Source organism: Rhinolophus ferrumequinum, chromosome 7 (assembly GCF_004115265.2).
Source record: "Rhinolophus ferrumequinum isolate MPI-CBG mRhiFer1 chromosome 7, mRhiFer1_v1.p, whole genome shotgun sequence".
Lineage (NCBI taxonomy): Eukaryota > Metazoa > Chordata > Mammalia > Chiroptera > Rhinolophidae > Rhinolophus > Rhinolophus ferrumequinum.
In genome coordinates this window covers 617,863-635,866 of record NC_046290.1, presented here as the reverse complement: position 1 = coordinate 635,866, position 18,004 = coordinate 617,863, and the positions used below count along the sequence as shown (strand labels likewise).

The following is an 18,004-nucleotide window of genomic DNA, read 5'->3' as shown; positions in this document are numbered from 1 at the left end:
GGCGGGGCCTGGCGCAAGGATGGCAGAGGGATGGCAGTGTGGGCCAGGTACGTGTCAAGGAGCCCTGTTGTCCTGACACTTATGGCTGGTCCTTACCACCTGCCCCAGGAACCAGCACCTCTGGGAGGGGCTGAAACCAGGTCACAGACCCACCTGCCCCAGGGCCCTTGCCATAGGTGAGATGGCAGTGTGGCATCTGTACCAGGACAGGAGTGGACAGAGTCATACTGTGGCTAGGGCAGAAATGTGGCTTGCTCCCCAACTTTCCTGGGAGCTGACGGCCCTTGGGAACTCTGGGGGGTACCATGAGGGTGGCGGGAGACAGCAAGGTCCCCCACCTGTGCCGGGTGCTGGCTGAGGTGTGAAGGCTCTGGGTGTCCTGGCTCTGGCTGTGGCCCCCGGAAGTGGCATATGGGGAGAAGGTGGCAGCAAGGTGGGTCTGGCCTTGCTCTCAGATTTCCAGGTGCCTGCTTTAAAACACTGCTGGTGGCGTTGCAATGGTTCCCGTCCCACTGGGAACCGTACGGCGGCCCGCAGACCAGAGGCATACTTAGATTCCGGAAAGTGCCTTCAGCCTGCGGCAGGTGCTGCCTTGTGTCGACAGGAACGATTTGTGTTCCATGGATTGAATTTTCACTGGTAGGCCTCCTTACTGGACCAGTTCTAAAACGCTGCTCCTCCCACCCCGCAGTCACTGGAACATTCCCCCAGAGGGGAGGTCTGGTGTGCTTATCACCGACAGCTGTGCAAGCCTCTTATCTTCTTTCAAATTAAACAATCCTGCTGGGTGCTGTGGTCCCTGGAGGCTGTGGGCCCAGGGTGTGAGGAGGTGCCACTGTCCTCCTCGCTCTGCCTTTCCCTTCAGCCAGGCCAGAGGCTTGGCCAGCCCCCCGCCGCCCCACCCTGCCTCCGGCAGAACCCCCAGAAACTGTCACTGTTCTCAGGGTTTCGCTCAGTTTGTTCTGAGAAATTCTTGCGTCTCCCGCATTTTCAAGACCACAGGGGCAGACTCGACAAGCCCTTTCTGGCCAGACCCTGGGCCAGGGTTTTCTCCCTCGAGGGCTCCGTGTGGTTTCCCTGTGTGGTGGCCCCAGACCCCTCCCGCCCCGGAGCTGCCGGATTCGGCCTCACATTTGAGTTGTCAGGGCGGGCTGTCTGCTCACAATGACTGTCCTCCCAACAGTCCCATGTCACTGCAGTTGATTCAGGACACACGGCTGCCGCGAGAATCCCAGACTTTGGCTGGGTCTGGTCTGCGCTCTTCCTACTCAGCTGGTCCCTTCTTTCTCTCAGTGTTTAGAAAGGTGTCTGTGAAGCTCTGACTCACAGAAGCGTTCTCAGTGTGGGGTCTTCCTGTCTCACAGCGTCAGCATGGAGGGGCTCTGGGTCCTTGTGGTAGTGTGCTGGCAGGAACCCCTTCTCTGGTGTGGGCAACCCCCATCGAGGCTGCACCCCCACCCCACCAGAGCCCAGGCTGCCTGTGCCTCAGAGGGGACTGTTAGCTGCAGGGACCCTGTGATAGCCCTAGGCTCACCCCTCCAACTCTGAAGCCTGGGTTCCGACACGGCCTTTCCCAGAGCTCACAGCAAATGTTTGTCCAAGATTTACTTGAAAAGAAGTTACTTGTGGGGCCTTAACAAGGGCTGGAGGACACAATGGCATTTGGGCCTGGTCACACTTTACGACGCTGGCCGCCACCTTTGTGCCCACCCCCCTCTAAGCCTGAGGTTTGTCCTGATTCGTGAGCCCTCAGCAGCCAGGCCAGCTTGTGGGTGCAGGATGCCCACAGCATCAGCGGAGGAACAGCGGAGGGAAGGCAGGCTGTGCCCATTCCATTAAAGTCTCAGGAAATGAGAAGCTGGAGACCCACAGCGGCCACCAGGACCCCACAGGGTGTGACCCCAAGACTGGATCTCATCCTCGAAAGGATTGCAGATCCCCTGGAGCGCTGAGTCCCATTCTAACTTCTGTGTTCTTTTAACAATCCTTACATTTCTCAAGTACAAAATAAAGCCCAGCAAGGTCTGAGAGCTCTGTTGGAGGGGACCCCCACCCTCCTGTTTTGAAGGGACTTCAGTGCTTTCCTCTTTGGAGCTCTGCTCTCTGCCTGTGAACACCCCAATCCTGGAGGCGAAGGGCCGCGTTGATGGCCTGAGACATCCAGCCACCTGGCACCCAGGACGTTCTGAGCTGGGGACAGACGTGCAGAGCAGGGCCAGCTGGCAGCAGGATGTCAGAACTCACCAGGGGCATCGAAGGTCGTGGCCACTAATGTTTTCAATACGGCCATGTGTCATGAAACAAGCAGATTTTACCCAGTCATGAAATGATTTTATTTTGAACATTTTCAAATCTACAGAAAAGTGGGGGATAGTTTGAGGACTCTCCCCTGCTGGCGACCTGGCCCCACCCTGCTCTCCCCTTCCTGCCCTGTGGGTCTCCTGGGTCCCTTCCACCTGGAGTCTGGGTTGTTTTTGAGTATTCTCAGGTGACAATGACGTTTTTCAGAATCCAGGACATTGTTTTGCTGAACCCCAGAACCAGTTAGGTCCTCAGGGCGCGTGCCTGTCCTGCCCTGCCCCTCAGTGAGGGAGATGTGTCCCCAGGGGCCAACTGCAGGGCTTCTGAGCAGGAGGGACCTGGAATCCGGGTCACGGGGAGCCTGGGGTGGAGGGGCCAAGGCGGGGTCACATTGGAGTCCCCTGTGTCTGTCTACTCTGGCAGGGCAGGGACTCTGCTGGCCCTGCCTGCAACAGCTGCTTTCTGAGCCAATGCAGTCAGGCAGAGGTGGGGTCCTCAGAGACCACCATGGCCCTGGGGGGTCCTCTCCCAGAATTCTTCCCACCCAGACATGCAGGAGAATTCTGGTCCCACGGGGCAGCGGAAGACAGGCCCACTCCCCTGGGGGCTTCTGTGCCTGTGGCCCTCAGGCCTCACCCTGCCAGGAAGGGCAGGTCACACTTTTTGTTCTAGAAAAGTTACTCCAGGCCCCCTTTCTTTTTCCCTCCTCCCTCCCCTTCTTCCTGCCCCCCTCACACTCCCAACGGGCCCTCAGGGTCCCAGCAGCAACCTGCATCTTCTCCCCTTTGTGGTGGAGATGGGCCCGTACCCCAGGAGGGGTGCCAGGCCCCCCCTCAGCCGCACCCCGCCCGGGCCACGCCCTTCCAGGCTAAGGGCTGCGGACTTCCCATCTGATTCCCAGTGGGCTGCCTGGACCTGTCCGGCCTGGTGACCACAGGCCTCCGGCTTCTGCCTGGGGCCTGAGCCTGGGGCAGAGGGTGGGAACCTGGCCACCCACCTTCTCTCTCCTTTGTCTTTCATTGCAAATGGCTTTTCTGAACTTGTTACGTTGTTTGGTTGTTATAGGAACACAATGCCAGGAAAAGGCAGAGTCCCCACAGCCCAGAAAGAACCTGGCATCTTTTGGGAGCCCTTTGGGCCTGCAGGAATACACCCACTTTTCAAACACTATCGGACCATTCTGATTGTTGTTTTAGTCTGTCCTGACCGCCAGTGCCCACACCACCGACCTGTATTTTGTGTTGTGGGTGTACAACAGTTTAGGGTGCGTCATTGCACCCAGATGCCCTGACTTTTCCGACTAATTGCCTTTTGATGGACGTTGGGTTTTTGGCCTGTTTCCCTGTGTATTGGCTGTAAGATCCCAGGCTGCAGGGCTGCTCCGCCGCCTGCCTCTCCTGGCGGCCTTCCCTGCCCTGGTCTGCAAACTTCCCCTCCCAGTGGCTTCCCCAGACTTGACCGGTGGCGTGGGGGAAGGGCGGGCTCCCGGAGCCACTCACCTGAGCAGGCAGCGATGGGCCTGTGGGCCTGGTGATTTCTGTGTATCAGGTTAAGTCCCTTTTGGACCGAGCCCCGAGCAGTTCCCCCCTCCAAACCATGGCTCCCTTCTGCAAGAAATCCCATCCCACGAATGGGTGAGCCTCCCTCCAGGCAAGGAGGGGAGGGGACCTGATCGCAGCTCAGTCTGGTGGGGGACCATTTTTTGTTTCGCCTGGGGGCCAGACTGCGTGGGGGGAGTGCTCCGCGGCGGGCAGGGGGAGGTGGCACAGGAGCGGGGAGTCACCCGCTAGGGGACGGCGACACTGGGCGGGCGGGGGGCTCGGGCGGTCCCCTGGCACAGGCTGGGGGAGGGACATCCGCGGATGCGCCCCGCCCCGCCCTGCCCTGCCCCGCTCCGCCCTGCCCTGCCCCGCTCAAACTTTTCCAGGGGCTGCGGGGACCGCAGGTGAAGTCACGTGGTTGGCCGGGGGCGGGGCGAGGCCGGGGCCGGAGGGCGGGCTCGGGGCGGGCCGCGCGGACCCCGCCTCTGCGCCCAAGTCCCGCGGCGCGTCGGCGGCAGCGGGCGGAGCGGAGCGCGTCTGGAGCGCGGTGCGGCCGGGCGCGCGGTGGCCGGAGAAGCATGCCCACCAACTTCACCGTGGTGCCCGTGGAGGCGCGGGCTGACGGCGAGCAGGACGAGGCGGCGGAGATAACCGAGGCGCCGGGCCCCGCCGAGGGCCGCGAGCCCGACTGCTCCAGCCCGGGTGAGCGTGGCCGCACCTGCCCGCGGGACAAAGGCGGAGCCGGGCTGCGCGGGGCGGGGATCCCAGGGAGGGATGTGGGTCCGCTTTCCCCGCCTGCCTCCCCTCCCGGGCTCTCCCACCAGTCCCTCTCACTCTGCCTCTTCCTGCGGCTCCCTCACCCCAGCCCCGTCCCGTCCCGGTGCTGCCTGCAGAGCCCACCCCAAGCTTAGTCGCGTGGGCGCCGGGTGAAGGATCCGTGCCCAGCGCTGAGGCCAACCCCCGCTTCTCCCCCATGGCCCGCCCCCCGGGATCCAGGAAGCACCTTATTCTGGCACTCTGATTGGGGCGGGGGGAGGTGTGGGAGACGCCACGGGGTAGCTATGGAAACGGGGAAGGGGCCTCTGAGAACCCGGGCCCCCTGGAGTTGGTTTGCCCCCAGGCGCCTTGCTCTTCCTCTGGCCTTTGCTCCCCCCTGGCGGCGGGGCAAAGGGTCGCCGGTCAGATCAGCCCCTGCTGATCCCAGTTGTGTGCGCAGGGGCCTGAAGTAGCCCACTTTCTGGTCATCAGCAGGAGGACACGTCCCTGGTGGGGCTGGGGGAGGGGGCCACTCCAGCCCCTACTAGCAGTGCTCGGGGAGGGTCCCCCTGGTCCTCTTTGTTCTGGTGTCGGGAGGTCAGTGGCGCTTTCACTTTCTCTTGTGGGGGCTCCCCCCCCAGGCCTGTTCCTCCAGGCCCAGCTTCCTGCAGCTGATGGATGGTTGACTTGGTGAGCAGCTTCATGTCTGCTCTCAGCTCCCCTCTAGAAACTGGGGAGGTGAGGAGCCAGTCTGGTGCCTGCAGCTGCCCCCCCTTCCCTGGGTCACACAGTGTAGCCTTGAGAGGGGGCTGCCAGCTGCAGCCACTTACGGGAAGATGGCCAGGTGAGTGGAGCGGACAGGTCTTGCGTGCCCACTCCTTGGCAGGACATGTCCTGGGGGCACCTTTAGGAGCCTGCTGAAGGTGCTCACCTGATGGGCTTTTGTACCGTCAGTCATCAGGGTCCCACCCAGCTGTGCTCTGCATTTGGGAGTGGGGCTGCTCACGGCTGCTCCTTGGTTGGGGTGTGTCAGGCTCCGTCTTCCTCTCACCACAGCCCCCTGGTCCTGAGCGTCACGCGTGGGTGGGCCCTGTGGTCTTTCTGGGTGAGCTGTGTCATTGGGCTCCAGCAGCCATCCTGCTCCCACAGGAGCTCTCAGCTGCCCTACTGGGTGTTTGGCTACCTATCTGCTGGTCCCTTATCGGGACCACGTTCGCTTTCTTCCCAAAGTTTGTGGCTTGTTTTGAAGCGGGGCATCATTTTCCTCCTGTTTGTCCCTTCTGCTGGCATGCTGTTATGTGGTGCCCTGGGACCACGAGCTGGGACTACAGCTGCCAGAAAGGCTGAGCGTCTCGCCCAGCTGCTCTCAAGCCCCCAGCCCACCCTCCCTGGGTGCTTTTGCTTTCTGAGCCCCGTCCCTGCTGAGGGCTGGATAGGAGTCACATCTGCCTGGATGACCTCAGACCCAGGAGCTCCAGGTGTGTGTGGGCTTTGTGCTCTTGTTCACAAACCCTTCTGTCTGAGCTGAACTATGACACTCGGCTGAGCTGGCACAGAGCTAACCAGGACTTTGACGTTTTGTGTTCTGTCTTCGTGTTTCCTCAGAAAGAGGAAGGAGGTCCTCGTGCTGCACGTCCCAGGGCCCTTGTCTGTCAGGGTCTTTGGCTGGGCTCTGAGTTTAACATAAGCTGTCAGCCCAGTCTGCACTCAGTGATGCCACGTGACGGCCCTGTCACCAGCCTGATGAGGGGCAGCCTGGGGAAACCAACACACGCCCTGCTTGTTGGGGAGGGTCCTGCAGGAGCTGGGAACACCGGGCTGGAACCCCTTCCAGAGGGTCCGTGTTGTGTGGGGTCTGCACTCCGTGGTCCCAGGCCCGTGGCCGGGCTGCCCCGCCAGCATCACAGGATCACTGGGGCTTCCTGCCGGGCCTTCTGACCCTGTGGCTGACCCTCGACCCCCCAGGGAAGCACTTGGCTTTCTGGGTGGCCTCCCGGGGGGGTAGAGCAACTTTGGGGAGACCCTGTACCTGGAAACCCCTGGGTTGTTGTGGAAATAGGTGTAGGACCTCAGGGCAAGGGGTGAGGGGTGAGGGTGGCCTGTGCACAGAGTGCGTGCCGAGGGCGGGTGGGAGGTGAGATGGGGCGCTCACCTCCTTAGGCCCAGCTGATACAGACCTTAGTGAGGCCAGATTCTGGCCTGTCTGGTCTGGAAGCTTGAAGGCCCCACGAACCTGTGGCACCTGGAGCCGGAAGGAGCCTGTGGCACCTGGAGCCGGAAGGAGCCTGTGACACCTGGAGCTGGAAGGAGCCTGTGACACCTGGAGGCCCCACGACCCTGTGGCACCTGGAGCCAGAAGAAGCCTGTGGCACCTGGAGGCCCCACGACCCTGTGGCACCTGGAGCCGGAAGGAGCCTGTGGCACCTGGAGCCGGAAGGAGCCTGTGGCACCTGAAGCCGGAAGGAGCCTGTGATACCTGGAGCCAGAAGGAGCCTGTGACACCTGGAGCCGGAAGGAGCCTGTGATACCTGGAGCTGGAAGGAGCCTGTGACACCTGGAGCCGGAAGGAGCCTGTGGCACCTGGAGCCGGAAGGAGCCTGTGACACCTGGAGCTGGAAGAAGCCTGTGACACCTGGAGGCCCCACGACCCTGTGGCACCTGGAGCCAGAAGAAGCCTGTGGCACCTGGAGGCCCCACGACCCTGTGGCACCTGGAGCCGGAAGGAGCCTGTGGCACCTGGAGCCGGAAGGAGCCTGTGGCACCTGAAGCCGGAAGGAGCCTGTGATACCTGGAGCCGGAAGGAGCCTGTGACACCTGGAGGCCCCACGACCCTGTGGCACCTGGAGCTGGAAGAAGCCTGTGGCACCTGGAGGCCCCACGAGCCTGTGGCACCTGGAGATGGAAGGAGCCTGTTGGACCTGGAGCTGGAAGGAGCCTGTGACACCTGGAGGCCCCACGAGCCTGTGGCACCTGGAGCTGGAAGGAGCGGGCCTGCTCCACCCCATGGCGCCGCGACCAGCGGCAGGGTGGTGGGTGGCATATGGCAGAAGCTGAGCTTTGACCTTGAATTAGTCCTACTGCTTTACCCTGGATCTCCTGGCTGGCAGGCCTGTGCCTGGTGCATTTGCTCTAGGAAGATGGCAGCCCTGAACCCCAGTGCTGCTTCAGAGAGGCCTGGGCCCCCTTGGAGGAGCTGCTCCCCCAGTGAGTGAAAACCACCGGGGCAGGGAGGGCTGGTACAGGAAGTGGAGGCCAAGGCCAGTGTAGCTTCTGCTGTGGACATATTCGCTGGCCCTCCCCGCCGGCCAAGTAGGGCCTCGTGTTCTGGAATGACTGGGGTTCATCTTTCCTGGGGGCCAGTCCCCTCCCTGAGGACGGGCACCACACCCTGGTCCCCTGCGTAAAGGGACATTTGTTCTGCATGTTATTGTGATGGGAGTGGAAAAGATAGGTTCTTCTGTGTCCTGTCCTCGATACTTTGTTTCTTGGTGGAAATACACACACGAGGGGAGGTGGCAAGGAGGAGGGTGCTTCTTCCTGAGTTCTGGGCATGATGGGTTTTTAACCGACTTCAGGGAGCCCAGCCTGACCCCCTCTTGTAACCCCCTCCCCAGGCCGGTGGGTGGGTCCTGTGTGTCCCCCAGAGGGGTTCCACCCGCAGCTTCTGTGGCTCGGCGTCAGCCCGAGTGAGCTTCTTGCCCCGTCCGAGACCTGGAGCCTGAGACGGGCTTCCCGTGGCTCTGACTCCGCTTCCTGTTCCTTTGGTTCCTGTTCTGCTTTTTGGATCCTTTTCTGTGATGTCATGCTCTGCTGCTCAGGTCCTGTTGGTCACTCTGTGTGTGGTCTTCTCCCACCCTCTGGGAAGGGGACTGGAGCCCCCCCACACACTGACCCAGGCAGTCCTGGGGAGACTCCCCTTTGTCCCGTCGGGGGACATGGCAGGCTAGCCATTGGGAGCGGCAGTGGTAAGCTCTCTGAGGCTGCGACTCCAGGGTTTGAGCAAGTTTTCTGCCGTGTGAGGCTGCTGCCACGGGGATGGCGACAGCACAGACCCCGGGGGCGAGGACACGGGGCTGCAGGGGGCAGTGCAGGTGAAGAGGGGGGTGGCCGGAGCTTTCTGGTTCTGTTCAGCTGGGCAAGGGCACCGAGCAGCATCCGTCACGGGGTTTCAGGAAGGAAGGAATGCGTCCCTCTGACACAGGAAGGACAGGCAGTGCGTCTGTCCCTTTGGCAGACCCCATGCCCTGCCCGTCTCCTGGGATGAGCTGTAGGTGGCGCGGGCCCACGGACGCCCTTCAGGGTGTTTCATATTAGGTGTGGGGGGTACCAAACGTGTTTTGTACCAAATTCCACGTTGAAAGGCCAAGGAAGAAAAGGTAGTTTGATACTCGCCGAATGGAGTTGGGGCACGCCTGTGTTCACGCCGAATGGAGTTGGGGCACGCCTGTGTTCACGCCGAATGGAGTTGGGGCACGCCTGTGTTCACGCCTCCTCCATGTGCTCGCTGGGGTCCCAGACTGTGTTCAGGCGACAGTCCCTTTGCTTAGAAATCAAGTGAGAACCTGCTTAAGTCTTGCTGCCGAGCCCGTGTGTGCATGTGGGCATGTCTGCCTATGTGTGTACATGTGTCTGCACGTGCATGTTTGTGCGTGTACACACATGTGGGCATGCATCTGCCTGGTGTACATGTGCATGCATGTGTCTGTGTGTGCACGCATGCAGTGGCTGGTAGAGGGGCTTGGTCACCAGCATTGGATCACGTGGTGTGGGGGCCTCTGTACTTAACTCCACCCCCCAGTGGACCCCATGCAGTCACACGGCTGGGGGTGCTGTCCCCATCGTGGGGTGTGCAGGCGGGGGTGACATGTCTGTGCCTTGTTCTGGAACGTGTTCCCTGTAGTAAGTGTGGGAGCCCGTTGCCTGCTAGATCCAGTTCTGTAGTCTTTTTTTCCAGAAGGTTCCCCAGACCTCCTGATCCCCGTGCTGCGCTGGGGTGGGTGCCTGAGCTGTGGACACCAAGAGTAGTGGCAGCTGCTGCTCTTGGGATGTGAGGGACGGCTCCGAGTGGGTCCATCTCCGACAGCAGCCCCCAGCGGTCAGGCAGCTCTGGGGCTGCTGGGTGCCGGTTACAGCCGCTGCCTTCTGTGCTGTGAGGGGTGAGCGGTTCACCCCACCGGTCCATGGTGGTCCTGGGGGCATCAGTGAGCAGAAGGGTCTCGGCCCCCTTCCTGGGGCATGGCGGCTGTAGGAACTGGCACGTGGTTAGTGGTGTGATGGGGAAATGGACTCCAGGAATGTCTGGGGTGAGGAAGGCCTCTCAGAGGGGACAGTGGTGCCAGCAGGGAGAGTGTTGAGGCGGCGGGTGGGCCTCCCGATGTGAAGCCCAGCCCCGTCCACGTGGAAGCCACAGGCTTCAGGGCCCACCTGGTTCTGAGGGCCTGGCTGTGTCCCTGCCACCAGGAGGCATGAGGCTGGGATGGCTCCGCCCACCTGCTGCCGTGTCTGAGGGGGGCCACAGTGTCTGAGGGGGGCTGTGGCCGGAGAAGGAAGCAGCTGACCGCCGACAGGCCCTGCTCATGTCGCCCCCTCCTCTGACATGGGCTCTTGGGCCTGTGCCTCGTATTGTGTACTGGGCCCGACCCACCGGCTGGAGGCATAGCCTGTCCGACGGTGACGAGGACGAGCACACAGCCCCCAGGATGGAGCTCCCTGAAACACAGCCCCCCGGCACAGACCCTGGGTTGAGTGAAACACTGGCCCCTGGGGGAGCCTGGCCCTGGACGGAGGCGCCTGGGCACAGAGTCAGGGTCTGAAGGCGGAGCCTGGGGGGGGGGCAGGCGTGCCGGCCAGGGGAGCGCCTGGTGTGTGGGTTCTGGGGGCCCCTGGCAGAGCCGGCTCCTGGGTTCCCATCACCGTCAGTGGGAAGGAGTGGGCCCTGTGGGCCAGTGGGGCTTGACGTGGGGGGCTGCTGTACGTGTGACCCACCTGCCTGTGCCGGGCGGCTCTGCGGGGCCTGCTGGGCCGCGGACGTTCCTGCTGTTCCCAGCGCCTTGATGGGGCCCATGCCCCCTCGGTGTCCCCTGCGCTGTTGGAGGCCGGGAGACCCTTTCTCGCCCTGCTGTGGGACCCGGGAGGGGCCTGGGAGCCACATGGCACCGTCCCTCCTTTAGTGGTCCAGGTGGGACTGAACTTCAGGGTGTTTCCTTCACGTAAGTGACCGCAGATCGTCCACCTAGAGGTGTGCACAGCCTTGCCCTCTACCACTGGGGAGTATGGTGCAGCTCTCGGGGGGACATTGGAAACGGGGTGCTAACAGCGTGAGGTGCCTCGTGGGCTTGGAGCTGGTCAGGGCTGAGACTACACACCATGCCTGGGCAGCTGGAGCAGCCAGAGGTGTCTGCCCAGGGCGGGTCCTACAGGTCAGTAGCAGGCTGTTCTCGTCCTCTGCCCTCTGGAGGACCCAGCCGTGAGGTGGAGTCTCTGCCTGCGTCTCTACCCAGTGGGCCTGCGGCCACAGCCCTGGGAACTGTCACATGACCCTCGGGCCTGGGCTTCTGCACTGAGGTGTCTGACCTTGGACCAGGCCACCTTCCAGGGTCACTGTCCTCAGGGCTGCTGTAGACACCTCTCGTGCCGCACAGCTGGGGCACAGCAGTTGGGGTGGTGGCCAGGCTTGGGGTAAAACCCGAAGGTGGGCCCGGGGAAGGGCACGCTACACCCACCAGGGGCTGGTTGGCCGCCTCATGCTGCCAGCCGTCCGGTTCTCCTGTCATCACCTCCCTGTGAGATGGGAGGACAGGGCGTGACGTCCGTGTCAGGCTCACGGGCCCAGCACTTTGCACTTCAGTGTGTTCATGGGGGTGTCCCATAGAGTTATTTTCTAGTGACAGCTGCTCTGGGGCGGGTGTGGGGTGTCTGCAGGCAGCCAGGACCTTGGGAGGGAAGACCCTTCTCCAGGGGGCGTGTGAGCCCTCCTGAGGGGCCTGCGGGGCTGTGGCCTGGTGACAGTGACGGGGACAGCACAGGAATAGGGGGCTGGGTCTCCCGCAGTAGAAGCTGGGCCGCCCAGGCTCTGGCAGGTGGCTGGCTGTGGACGGGTCCGAGGGGGCCTGGACTTCTTCTGGGGGACGCTGGGGCAGTGCCGTCCAGCAGAGAGCAGAGTACAAAGGGTTAATACCTTTCTTTTATGAAAAAGGGGAACTCCCTTTTTAGAACAGAGACTGCTCTGTGCAGATAAGCCCGGAGCTGCGGCAGGACCAGCCGGCAGGACCAGCTGAGAAGGAGGCCCCCCAGCTCCTGCACCCACGGCTGCCGGCTCTGGGTGGGTCCTTGAACCTCCTGCCAGGAGCCCCGGTGAGCGTGCGGTGGTCTCCTGTGGTTCCCTGTGGCTGGTGGGGGGGACACCATGAGTGAGCCTCGTCCAGGTGATCCCTGTGGCTGGCGGGGGGCCGCCGGGGGTTGGGGGCCATGAGCTGTTATTGGCGCCGCGTCTCGCCTGGGCCTGGGCATCTGCGTGGGCCCCGCCACCCTCACCTTGGGCGGCCCTGAGCAAGGCCCAGAGCCTGCGAGGGGCTCCCCGCTCGCTTCCTCTTCCTCTCCTTGGGCGGTTTCTTTCTGAGAAAACAGTTGGGGGAGGAGTGGAAGTGTGTTATTGATTCTGTGTGGACGGGGGTGGGGGTGGGAGCCGTGATACAGGCCGCAGCTTTGTTTCCTGCGTTCTGGGTCATTCCGAGCACAGTCCCCACTTGCTGGGCCCGCGTGACTCACAGGCCTGGGGTCTCTCTGGCTGTTGGGAGGAGAGCCAGTGGATCCTGGGCCTGTTTACCACTTTCGATTTGGCTGTGTGAGGCCGCCCTGACCTCCGCACACAGGCCACGCCTCGCTTAGCACAGTGGCGAGGCCTGGCACCGTCCGGGAGGTGGGGGAGCCCCTCATGTCCACGTCTGTCACCCTCCGCTCGAGGGGCATGTACACCCCAGGGTAATGCAAGGCCCTTCGGGATGCAAAGGCCATTCTGAGTTTTCCTTGTGCCTCAGTTTCCGTCTAGGGACCGTCCTGCCCCAGAGGTGGCCATGACCTCTTGTCTCCTGAGCCCCGTCTGGTCACGGCGCCTGCGGGTCGGGCCTGGGTGCTCAGAGGCTCAGAGGCTGGTCACTGGGGAGGGATCAAGTGCGCTGAAATCAGGAGGGAAGTGCCAGGTTGTTCTTGGGTTTCCTCTTACCTCCGACCAGGGGTCTTGGCCACAGCCAGACGGGAGCCAGTGGCGGTAATGGGAGCTGCCCCGGGGGCTGCTCAGGGCTGCCGGGCCCTGAGGTCGGAGAGGTCAGACCAGGAGCAGCAAACAGCCGGAAGACTGAGGGTGTGTCAGGGAGTAGGGCTCCCCAGGGGCCCGCCATTTCTGGGGGGGCACTCTTCAGACTGAAAGTCCTGGAAACACACCCTTCTTTTGGGAAGAAGCTCTCGGAGCTGTGGTCCCCAGAATGCTTGTGTGTGAGCATGTGCGTGCATCCGTGCACAGTGTGTGTGCCTGTAGAAGGGTGTTAATGTGTGTGGGAAGTGGGTGTGTTGTCTGTGTGCACGTGTGTGCCTGCACATGTGTTCTGTGTACAGAACATGTATCTGCAACTGTTCTACATATGGATGTGTTTATGGGTGCATACATGTGTGCTGTGTATGTGTCTATATCTGCATTTGTGTATTCACGTGTGTCTGCGTGCACACTGGTATGTATGCTGTGTGTGTTTGTGCACATGTATGTGCTGTGTCTCTGTGCACGCTTGTGTGTGTGCTGTGTGTGCCTGCGTGTGCACACTTGTATATGCTGTGTGAATGCTCGTGTGTGTGCTGTGTTTATGTGCATGCTGATGTGTGTCTGACTACTTCCCGGGACTTCCCAGCCACTTGTGATTTGCCGTTTCTTTGTGTCAGTGCTTTTTGGTAGCTGAGCACCCGGCACTGTCCTTGCTTTCTAGACAGTGCGAATGTCACACTTAAAAATGCGCGAGGTTGGGTCTGCAGATGGTGGGGGCCGAGGGCCCTGGCGGCATGACTAGTGAGTGGCGGCGGGGTGGACGCCGTGGTCGCGGTTGAAGGTGCGTCTGAAGCCTTCCTGACCCCTGCCCGCGGTTCCCCAGATCGCCTCGTGTCTCCCACGAGAGCCTCCCTTTCTCCAGCAGTGGGGTGCTGTGGGAGACGGTGGGGGACCCCATGGCATGTGCGTGGTTAGTGGGGGAGCAGAGGGACACAGCTGTGCCCAGTGGGCTTTAACCTGTGGGCCCCTCTGACCTACGAGGCTGCCCACACCTGGTGTCACAGGTGCTGGGGACAGGATGTCTTTGATGCTTTCAGAAGTGAGGGCTGTGCCCCAGTGGGGAAGCCTTGAGGATGGAGTGAAGCAGCCCACCTGCCTCCCCAAGTGGGATGTCCAGCCAGATGCTGCGTGCAATGGACGTCACTTGTGTGGGAGCCCAGCGTTGGGTCAAGCCAGGCCCACACCTGTGTTGGAGCCCAGACCCCTGGTTGGGGACCCACTGGAGCGTTAGCCTTAAGTAACAGGCGTTGTGCGTGGTGGGAAGCCGGGCGGGGAGCGCACGGGTGTGAGTGCAGAGGAGGAAGGTTTAATTTGCTCAGTGGAGGGTCACACCTTGGGAAGCAACAGGTCATCCCCATGAGAGGCAGTGACCGTCCCTCAGGCCAGGACCTGAGATGCAGCTTGTAGAAGGGACCAGGGGCCGCCCCACCTGGGGAGCACCCACATCCTGTCCCCTCAGCTCAGCAGGTCCTTTCTCAGAGGACCCCGGCACTCTCCTAGGAGCCCCCTGGGGAAGGCTCGTCAGTTCTTGCAGAAGACGCCACTGCAGGGGCAGTGCCGCAGCTGTGGCTGTGGTGGCTGGTGGCCGGTGGCCTGTGGGTGGTTCTTGTGCTCTCAATGCGTCCTCTGTTGTGACCACAGAAGGCGTTTCTGTATCGGCCAGAAGCTGTAGGAAGCTGGGCACTTACAGTCTCTGGCTTTCGTGAGCCCCACGGGCACCCCGCTGGCCTCCATCGCCAGGCTGCTGGCTTTCAGATCCCAGCATTGATACTGGCTGCAAAGCAGGGACGGCAAAGGGCAGAGGCCAGGGGTCACCACTTAAACCGCGAGGACCATGGAACCAAAAACCATGTTGTTCCAGCTCTTAACCCCGTCAGAGCGGACCCAGCCACGGGGGAAGTCGTGTGGGGTGCTCTGGGGTCCGGCTGATGGGACACGCTGTAGGTCACCAGAGGGCACTCTGCGGTGCTGGAAGTGCCCGGTGGCTATAGGGGACACCGTGCCCCCACGTCCATGCCTCGGTGCAGGCCCCCATGTGGCCCCCACCTGCCCAGTGCTGGGCAGACCTCTCTTGGTGGCAGGAAGGGGAGATGGCTGATGCGGCTGGCCCGGCCCAGCCCACGGGCCCTCGGGAACGCGTCTGGCCCTGAGGCGCACAGGTCACTCCGCTCCTCCCTGGAGCCATTCTGGGAGGGACGGCGCTGAAACCCCATGTCCGAGCTGGAGGAGGAAGGCGTGGGACGGGATGTGCTGCTCACTCAGGGAGGGGAGAGTGTGGACATGGGGGGGCTCGTGGAGGTTGCAGCCACAGAGGGGAGGACTCAGTGCACTTGGGGTCCTTTTGGGGACGCTGGGCTCTGACCCAGTGTCCACAGCTGACCACCGCGGTCCAGGCTCCCAGGCCACGGCAGGAAGGTGGGTCTGCTTTGCCCCGAGCCTGGGCAGCCTGGCTGAGTCCCAGTACCTGCCTGCTTCTCTGGGCTGGGGGGTCGTTGCCTCCCGCTCTGCAGAGAACTAGATTGCATTTGCTCAGTAACGACAGGGTCACACACACTCAGGGACATGGACCCTGAGTGCCATGTCGTCTCCAGGGTGACCGAGTCCAGGCGTGGCCTGTGGGTGGAGGCTGCTGTCCTCTAGGCTGGCACTGTCCCCTGTCACTGTGTGATGTTTACGGATGCTGAGGTTCAGCTTGCATTTCAGGGAGCCAGAAATGTGGGCATCAAAGCCATTGCAGGAAAAACTGATTCAGGGCGAAAAGCAAGCAGAGGCTGCCTCAGGACAGGTGGGGTGCTCTGTATCTTGTGGGGTCCATCTCACAGGATGTTGGTGGCTGCCCCTCAGCTGGACGGGAAGGGCCGGTGCTTGGGGTGTGGCTGTGGGGCTTCGCAGAGCGTCTGTTGGCCGAGAGTTGAAACGTTTTTGTAATGAAGTGACAAGGTGAAGACAGAAGATGTGCAGCCTCGTCTGGAGCATGTCCACCACTGCCTGCACTCTGGGAGGAGGGTGGCGCTGCGCAGGGCTGCTCTGCCCCACCTGTACCCGCCCCAAGTCCCTGCTTCTCCAGCAGCAGGTGCCAGCCATCCGGTCCGTTCCTGGGAGAGCTCGTCTGGGGTCTCAGTGGGCTGCAGTCCGGCTGCAGCTCTGAGTGCTGGGCTGGGTCAGGCCTGCCGACCAGTGGCCGTCGGTCACCTGGGTGTGCTGGCGTGGCCCCTCTGCAGGGCCACAGTCTCTGGGGATAGCTGGTCTTGTTGAGCTTGTTTAAAAGGTGCTGAAGGTGCTGGAGCACACGCACTACTGAACTCTTGAAACCTTGAGGGGCCCAGCAGGTGTGTGTGGTCACTGAGGCCGGGCCGTGCTCTGCAGAGGAGTAACCCACCGAGTGCTGGCTTCTTGGGCTAGAGAGCCAGGTCTTCAGGGCGTAGGCTCTAAACAGGCTGCTCCTACTTGCTGCAAGGAGGGGCAGTGGCTCCTAAAGTTGGGAGACCTTGGGGCTGGAGGGAGGACCTGCTGAGCGCCCTCCAGCCTGGTGAGGGTCATAGGCCCCGTGTGCTGAGAGCCGCTGCCGCCCTGCTGGGCTCTGCAGCCTGTGGCCCAGCCAGCTGCCTGCGTTTGTCAATAAAGTTTTATTGGAACATGGCCCTGCCATTTGTTCACACACTGTCTTGTCTTCGGAGCCTGTGAGTGGTTGTGAAGGGACGGTGTGGCCCTTTACAGAGAAAGCTTGCCGGCCCGTGGTCTAGAACATTTTCCACCTTGCCGTCTTTCCTGACTTTGGCATGCTCAAAGATCTGGGCCAGGTGTCTTGCAGAATGCCACAAACTTACACGTGGTTGTTTCCTTGGGGTTGTTTTCAGGAGAAACGCTGTGAGGCAAGACATTGCCACGGGGATGTCCTGTCCTGTGACTCCTGGGTCCTGGGGTCCTCCCCTCACCGCCGACATGACCTCAGAGGGCCCCTCCCCTTTGGAGTCAGTGTACGGGCCTGGTCCCCCACTGGTTTCATGGTGTCTCTCGGGTTCATGCCTGGACCACTTAATACCGGGGTCACGAACGGTGGTCTTCTGACTCGTGTGTGGCTGTTTGCGAGCTGCACCTGTCTGTGTTTTCCAGGCCTCAGTTCTTGAATTTTCTCTTTGTGGTCCCACCAAGACGAGAATTATTATTATTATTTCTTTTTTAAAAAAACTTTTATTTATTTTAAGTGTGTTTTTCCAGGACCCATCAGCTCCTAGTCAAGTAGTTGTCTCAATCTAGTTGTGGAGGGCGCCGCTCACACTGGCCCATGTGGGGATCGAACCAGCAACCCTGGTGGTACGTGCATCGTGCTGTAACCAACTGAGCTAACCGGCCGCCCATGAGAATGATTTTCACTTGATGAACTTTCCGTCTGGCGTAGTTCTGGACTTAAGGGGCGCGTGGAGGTGCCGCCGTGTTCCCACGGGCCCGGTGCTGGCTCCCCACTCGGTGTGGCCGTCACACCGAGGACCAGCTCTGCGTGTCACTGCCCACTGTGCTCAGCCGTCAGTGTCTCACCTCGTCCCCAATGTCCTGCTCTGTCCCCAGACCCCACACTGCACTCAGCGGTCACTGCTTGGTGTCCTGTTGGTGCCACAGGTTGTCAGGCTCCCCTTGTTCTCGGCTGCACGGCTCTGGAGTGGGGGTGTGCTCAGGGGGGCTGTCTGGTGTCCTTAGACTCCACTGGGTTGTGGGTTTGGGGAGGAAGCCCCACAGGGCGTGTGCCCTTCTTGTCCCAACGTATCCAGGGCACCCACCGTCCCCAGGGCTCCCGCCACGGATGGGACCTTGATGCCAGCTGAGGTGTATGTGTTGGGTTTCTGTCCATAACGTCGCTCTTTTTCTCTTTCCACACTTGATTAATTAGAAACGAGTGTGTAAGTCCATCCCCTCGCCTTTTAAGTTTTTAACAATGAGGGCCATGTGGCTTTATGAATTCTTTTTATTCCAAGTTGTAGCCAGTTGTCACTGTTTGTCTTGCTGCCCGGGTCCCCCCTGTATTTGGGACAACCACTGCTGTGGCGTTGGTGGTGGGCTGAGTGTTCGGTTTCCACTTTTAATTAGGTGGTGGGTGGTG

General features: G+C 61.6%; 1 protein-coding gene across 9 annotated transcripts in view; it reads left to right on the top strand.

Moving 5' to 3' along the window:
* SLC12A7 (solute carrier family 12 member 7) overlaps positions 1 to 18,004 on the top strand; it is a 79,553-nt gene that overhangs the window by 26,117 nt on the left and 35,432 nt on the right. For 2 of the 9 annotated variants that reach the window (XM_033110337.1, XM_033110336.1), the window contains exon 1: positions 4,330 to 4,544. The exons of 3 other annotated variants lie outside the window; for them this stretch is intronic. In XM_033110337.1, coding sequence (XP_032966228.1) covers positions 4,421 to 4,544 — 124 coding nt within the window. In that variant the 5' untranslated portion in view covers positions 4,330 to 4,420. 4 more of the 9 variants (XM_033110339.1, XM_033110342.1, XM_033110341.1 and 1 more) reach the window with 4 other exon arrangements.